This window comes from Daucus carota, chromosome 1, assembly GCF_001625215.2.
Source record: "Daucus carota subsp. sativus chromosome 1, DH1 v3.0, whole genome shotgun sequence".
NCBI classification, from domain to species: domain Eukaryota; kingdom Viridiplantae; phylum Streptophyta; class Magnoliopsida; order Apiales; family Apiaceae; genus Daucus; species Daucus carota.
Window position 1 is genome coordinate 31,079,195 of NC_030381.2, and position 7,775 is coordinate 31,086,969.

Here is a 7,775-nt window from a genome sequence, read left to right on the forward strand (position 1 = left end):
TTTACACAAACGGGTCAATAGAAGCAGAAGCCAGAAGCGGCTTCTGCTTCTCTTAAACAAACAGGGCCTATAACTCTTTTTGAAAAAAATCTGAATTTATTCTAATTTTCACTAAAAATATGTAACAAAAAATTATCTTGATCGTCTAATTTGGTCCATACCAATTCGATACACAGCATTTAAAAAAATTATCTAATATTGAAATGACCCTACTTATTTCGATAGTTAATCTCCGTCCCCTGAGTAGTATACATTGGGGGACGGGGACGCGGCACGGACTTTAATGCTCCTATAAAACGTAGTGCAATTTATTTTTAAAATTTTTCTTTTCTGAATTAAAGTTTGGATGTTATATTTTTATACAGAAAAAGAAAATCTCAAAAATAAGTTACGGAACTACATTTTATAAGAGCATTAAAATGCGTGTCGAGCAGTTAAAAAGAAACGTATAGAATTAAATGGGACAGAGGGAGTATATATTTAATATGATTTGATCCATCCAAATATATAATTTACATTACAAATATATATAATATTATATTGTATATAACATATTTTTTTTACTTTTTATATTGATTATAAAGTATGTGAGGAAATTAGTTCACATTTTATTCATTTAAAATAACTAATTTATCCTTGTGTATGATATTTATTAAAGAATCATCATTTAACGAAATTCAATTAAAATTCATCATCAAACATTTACTTTTTTTTCTTATGAGTTGGGCTTCTTAGAGTATAGATACATGGGAGTTTTGGAGACCTCATCCTACATTGTTAAATTATGATAAAATAAACGGTAGATTGAGAGACATGTGGAATTGTTTTTGTGATTTAGAAAACTGCCATTGACTTTTGTATGCGTGCAATACGGGACACACTGTCTTTGCTTTTTGGTGAGATCGATGTGCAGAACAAGTGACGCAGTGTTTAATTCCATAAACTACCACGAATTGAAAAATAAATAGGTGAGTAACCATTTGCAGAACACTTTCAACTAAAGTGCGTAACTGAAAACAACTTACAGGACTGTTCTTCATGAATAACTATTTGCAGAACAACCGGTTAAGTCTAACATAGACAAAAAATCAGCGAGTAACAACTTTGTAATCAATTACAAAGAGAAGAATTGGGGAACAAATTAAAGATCAACATGAGGATAGATTCCAAACCGACACTTAATCATACCAAACAGTTACAAGTTTTTTACACATCTAAAGATAGTATACGTATACGATAACAATATATACACAGATTTTCGAATAAAAAATTAAAAAATTACAGTAGTTAGATTTCATTAAAACGAAGGGACCGGATGGAGAACTCCAGTACTCCATGCGGTCTCCATATAACTTACCCATGTTAGATAATTTTGTTTACCTTATATGATTTTAATAATCTTTCACCTTTTATGATGGACTTTGGACTGAGCATGCTTCATGACCCGCTAACAAATTAAAATAACCTTCTAGGTAAATATCAATACAATCTAACTTATTGAGCCTCAATATTTTAAGATTATTATATTTATAAATCAGAAATCTAAACAAATTCAAAATAGAATCAACAAATAAATATATCAAAGAGATGTATTTAAATTAAAATCTTTAAGAAAAAATAGAAAGAGCTAGATTCATGAATATAAATTTTAAAATTAAAGAAACCTGCAAATTAATCCAAATTTGTTTGTGATTTACATATAAAACTTTATGATTTTCCCTCAACAGAAGTACAGAACCCCTGGTTGTTGATGGAATCTTATGAATCATCATAATATTAAATCGTTTTGTTTTTTAATTATTCAATAAAATAATAGCAAGTTCTATAAGGAATGGGACGGTTCCTTCCATGTTAGTTTATGTGAGGTAGGTTTAGGTATAATATTCTTTCCTCTTGAAATTTTAAACATCTTTCTTCCAAGCCAAGACAAAAACAACATACAACTCCTATTGGTCTTATCGATCATAATTTACTCTTCTACAAGAAAATTGGTTTGGCCAAATTATTTAACTCCAACGAGATTAAAGTGTAGCACAATCAATCATGGATGAATTTCCATATGATATAATCTGCAACATCTTCTTGAGAGTGCCTATTAAAACACTTCTGAAACTGAGGTGTGTTTCCAAATCATGGTGCAAAATCATCGATGATCCATGTTATGCCTACATGCAGTATCGTTGTGGAGGGGCTCAGCAAGATGCTCTGCTGATTAGCCCCGAATTTGGTGAATTTACGCGAAAAACAATAAGTTTGTATGCAGGATGTGACGATGAGGAGGGGAGGATGATCCAGGCAGCCAAGGTTCCGATGGCTAAGTTTGAAGCCAAGGGGAGTGTTTTTGGTTCTTGCAATGGCTTAATGTACTTTGCGGAATTCAGGGGGGTTAGGATTGTGGTGTCGAATCCTCTGAGGAATCAGTTCAGAACTCTGCCTCCATTGAGCATTGAAAACTACTGGTCCGAGAGTGAGAGGGCTTATGGATTAGGCTTTGATAGTTCAACAAACAAGTTCAAGATGGTTTGTACAATCTACGGAGCATCAGGTTGTTGTTACACACTAGTGCACGTTCTAGGGACGTGGTCCTGGAGACGGATATCTAGTGTTCCTGCTCCGTATGTCACATATGGTAAGCCTGTCTTTGTTCATGGTTTTTTGCATTGGATGACAGAGCCTTTTACAACTTCTGAGGATTGTGAAGGGCGGATCATGGCGTTTGATGTTAGCAACGAGACGTTTAAGTTAATTTCTCATCCCCAAATATGTTTGGATAAAGACAGAAGGCTATTTACAGTATTGGATATTCAAGGCAGTTTAGCAATTCTTGATCTCTCATGTAATACCAGTATTGATATATGGATTTTGGATTACGAAAGCAAGTTATGGAGCAGAGATTATACTATCAGTATCGATACTCTTCTTCCTGATCATCGGCTTACTGAAGTCATAGGAATGTGGAAGCAGGACGAACTATTGTTGACCACTACTCAAGGATACTTCAGTTACGGTCTGAAGACTGATTGCTTAAAATACAAACATACTTCGGGTTTCAGTTCCAGTGCACAAGTTTATGGACACAGGGGGAGTCTGATATCGATCTCTGATGAAACGGAAGTTGCCTAGTTTGAATGTACAAGTTTAATTGACATTTAGCTCAAACATATCTCATGCCTGTTTTTATGATTCTAATCTTTGTACATGTATAATTAAGGGCAAGATTGAACTTCAAAGACAATGATTGACAAGTTTCAATGTTTTTTCAGTTTATGTTAGTTAAGCAGATATCAAGCAGAGCTTCTGGCGGATCAGTTCATATGTTTGACAGATTGGTGTGTTCTCAAGAATCATATAATGGGTGAATTCCAGTTTTATACCATGACAAAAATATTTGTTCTTGTGTCAGGCTAGGATGGAGAAGCACGGGTCACTACTTTATTTTATAAAAATTTATTATTAAGATGGTACTTATGTCATTATATACTTATATACAATAAGCGTAAAGGATGTAATTTAGTCGCATGGTTATATGATCCAAAAGTTTATCATCCGTTGCGGATTGTATATTGAACAAATAAGCACCGTTAGATTAGAACAAAATTAACTTATGTTCTATAAGAAAACTGATATCTACTTGCATGTTTATAATTACTTTTTTGAATTCAAAACAAATTCTGTCTTTCACGTGTTTATGGTTTATTTAATGCAAAATAAATATTTCCTACAAGTTTTATTTGTAGAATCATATAAATCACATCGTCACAATTTTTATATAATATATTTTAAAATTAATATGTCGGATTTATGTGAGGAACGAATACAAAAACTTTTTCTTAATGCAAAACAGATTCCACCTTCTTATTGCATGTTTATGATTCCTTTTCTTAATTCAAAACAAATTATGTTTATCAATTTTAATCTAGAACCATATAAATTTTTAGAAAAATATTTAAATCACATTATAATAATTCTAATATAAAATACATTTATAAATATAATCTAATAGAAGTTGACGTTACATATTCTACTCAAAATATTTCAAAATTTGATTGAAAGAATTTAATATTTTGGCATAATACATACGAGAATAGGAAAGGCTTGACTACAATAGTTTATTTGAATCCATTAATGACTGTGATGGTGTATTTAGAGTATCACCGACGGTATCCCAACTAGGTTCCCTAAATATATAATAAACAATTCAAATTCTAAGAAATAGAGATCATGTATTGATTGAGAACTCCAACAATGATCCCTTTTTGTGTTCCTTATTATTATTATAGTATTAAATTCAAATTCTTTTAACAAAAAAATAATAAGAAAAAATATGAGAAAGAGAGTCCAAAAAGTGAAAGTTGAATCTTTAATTATTAAAAAAAACAAATGAGGAATGAGTTAGAGCATCTCCAGCAGCTGCTCTATTTCACGTCCTAAGTCCAATTATAAGGAATGTGACATAAATTAGTGCTCCAGCAGTGTCTTAGAGGTGTCTTAAATCACTAGGATCCTCCTTCCATGCCTTATTAATAAGGCACCACTAGTCATGCCTTATTTGATTTCTTTAATAAAAAAATCATTTCTCTCTCTTATTGTAACTTATTTTCTCTCTCTTCCTTCCATCTTTTATCAATCTCTTTCCAAATTTATTATTAATAATAATAAGGAATGAATTATAAGGATCATTGTTGGAGTTGAAATACAAAATCTTATCCTAAATCACTATGATTCAATATTTTATAATATTTATAAGGAAGACACTAAGACACTGCTGGAGATGCTCTTAGGGGTTACCTATTTATGAGGAATAAAAAGTGGATCCTAAAGTTTAGGGAATGAGTAGGAATTCTGCTGGAGTGAATTTTTGTCCATATTTCTTAAATTTTTAGCTTAGGATATGGTATATGTAATCTGCTGGAGATGCTCTTGCAATAGTTCTAACTTACAAACAAATCATAATTTCAAATTTTATATTATTGAGAATTTTAATTTATTATTTATAAATTAAATTTTTTCACACCATTTAAAATATTTAAAAAATTTATAAATAACTAAAAAGCTCTCGTGTCTTGCACGGGCTATAAGCTAGTATATAAAAAAGAAGAGAATGGTATTGTATGTTAAAGTTTAGCCCGGGTAAAGAAAATAATTCTTCTCTCAAATTTGATGACCTAAAAACACTGACATATTTATCGATAAATATAAAATATTTTATTATTAATAATAATAAGGAATGAATTATAAGGATCATTGTTGGAGTTGAAATACAAAATCTTATCCTAAATCACTATGATTCAATATTTTATAATATTTATAAGGAAGACACTAAGACACTGCTGGAGATGCTCTTAGGGGTTACCTATTTATGAGGAATAAAAAGTGGATCCTAAAGTTTAGGGAATGAGTAGGAATTCTGCTGGAGTGAATTTTTGTCCATATTTCTTAAATTTTTAGCTTAGGATATGGTATATGTAATCTGCTGGAGATGCTCTTGCAATAGTTCTAACTTACAAACAAATCATAATTTCAAATTTTATATTATTGAGAATTTTAATTTATTATTTATAAATTAAATTTTTTCACACCATTTAAAATATTTAAAAAATTTATAAATAACTAAAAAGCTCTCGTGTCTTGCACGGGCTATAAGCTAGTATATAAAAAAGAAGAGAATGGTATTGTATGTTAAAGTTTAGCCCGGGTAAAGAAAATAATTCTTCTCTCAAATTTGATGACCTAAAAACACTGACATATTTATCGATAAATATAAAATATTTTATTAAAAGAAATATCGACATACTTGCATAATATACTTCTAATTAGTTTACATTCATTTAAACTAACTACCGGGATACTTTATATGAAGTAACCTGGTAACGGCCAAAACCAATTTTTATGTAATCTAAAAAAATATTGAGCATGGATCAAAAGTTTGAAAAAAAAAAATTATATACATCCTAGCTTGTATAATTAAGGTGTGGTATGATTGGGATTTCATGGATTGTTTTTAATCTGAAAAGATTTTAATGACTTGGGTGTATGCTCCTTTATTTTATAGATATGTAATGTGTAATTTATTCTGTTTTATCCCTGAATTAGTTACTTCTTCCTTGACAGATTTCATTACAGTTAATTTTTTTTACTTGAAAATAACATATCTACGCCCTTAAGACAGAAATTTTCTGACTTCATGTATCCTGACTGGGGTTAAACTGTTTTTAGGTATTTGGGAAGAGCATCTATATTGGTTTGGGCATAATTTTATTTTCAGGACTTTGTTTTTTATTTTTTCCGGCATTCAACCTAGCAATAAATGACCAATGAAAAACTTTAAGAGAAGATGTCTCTCACTTATGTGTGTACACTGCATTTTTTTGATTTTAGATCTATTACTTTGTGATAGCTATCATTCTAAATATCAGCTTTTCATACCGAGTTGTTCTGAACTTGACTCGATCATCATTTAAGGATTATCCGTCAGATTAGGATGGAAGAGGTTGAGCATCACTGGCTGGACTTTATGTGGTTTTGGAAATGGTCTCCAATTTATGGAAGGTCAAGCTGCTGGTTATGCAGCAGCAGATATCGCAGGTAAATTTGCCAAATTTATATACAGCAAGTAGTGGCAAATTCTTGGTCTTAATTTTGGATTTTGGATAGTGGAAAACTGAGTGACTTTGTTTTAAGCGATATGTATGTTAACTTATAACAGGCTTATCCACTTATGGGCACATTTTGGAATATTGTACTGTTTAGGGCATGTCCAACCATGATCCAAAATCAGAATTTAGGACAGTTTTGCCCCAAAACCACTCCGACTATGGACTAAAAAGTGATCCAAATTTGGATTAGTGAATAGTACTTATCCAAATTTGAATCACTACTGATTCAAATCTTTTTAACATTAAAATATTGTTACTTCTATTATTTGATGATATTGTTAACGTTATTAAAGATAGATTAATTAATATTAGAATATTATTAAAATGATGATTAATTATAGATTAAAATTTCAAAATACATAAAATTTTGAGAATGCATGAAAATTAAAACATGAAACAACATAATACAACACAGACAATTAAACGATAATACAATTTTAAATAAAAATTAAATTATTAATTTAGACTAAATCGGTAAATATTCATCTTGAACTTCGAAATGCACTAATTGAGTATTTATGGAAAGAATATACTAATTTTAGAATTAGTATTCTTATCTAATATTTTAATTTATTTTTATGTACTATTTTATCTTTTTCGAATTATCTTGTGATTTTTTTAACTTTTTCTAGTTGTTAATTTTATTATCATAATAATGATGAAATTAGTTAATCTTTTTCAAATAAATCAAAATAGATGAATATAATAATGTTGAATGAATTTGGATCTATAGTTGGATTACATGAATGGAATATGATTTGGATCCCGCAATTTGGATCATTTGGTGATCCAAATTTGGATCCATGGTTGGAGATGGACTTATTAGAGAGTATCATAGATCATCAAGGAGAACTTATACATTGCTTATAATAATGTTGTTATTGTTCATTGTAGCTGTTGGAGTGCTGAAGGCATCGTCTGGGCCATGAAAACGACTGTGAAGCGGTAAAATTTAAATTACCTGTATCAAGTTTGATAAACTATAGAGTTAAGTATGTGGAATTACTCTTGTAGGAGCAACTCCAATTTGGTGCCAAAAAGAGTGCTAAAGTTCCATATGACATGACACTCTTGTTGGCTCCTCTTTGGATGAATGTAGTGCCAAGTAAAGTTATGTAT

The 7,775-nt window shown here is 30.3% G+C and overlaps 1 protein-coding gene across 1 annotated transcript; it reads left to right on the forward strand.

Annotated features, from left to right (window-relative positions):
• The first annotated feature begins 1,877 nt into the window (after positions 1 to 1,877).
• Positions 1,878 to 3,488, forward strand: LOC108220876 (F-box/kelch-repeat protein At3g06240). Its single transcript, XM_017394760.2, has one exon. The coding sequence runs from the start codon at positions 2,044 to 2,046 to the stop codon at positions 3,121 to 3,123; it is 1,080 nt and encodes a 359-aa protein (XP_017250249.1). The 5' UTR covers positions 1,878 to 2,043; the 3' UTR covers positions 3,124 to 3,488.
• The last annotated feature ends 4,287 nt before the right edge of the window (positions 3,489 to 7,775 follow it).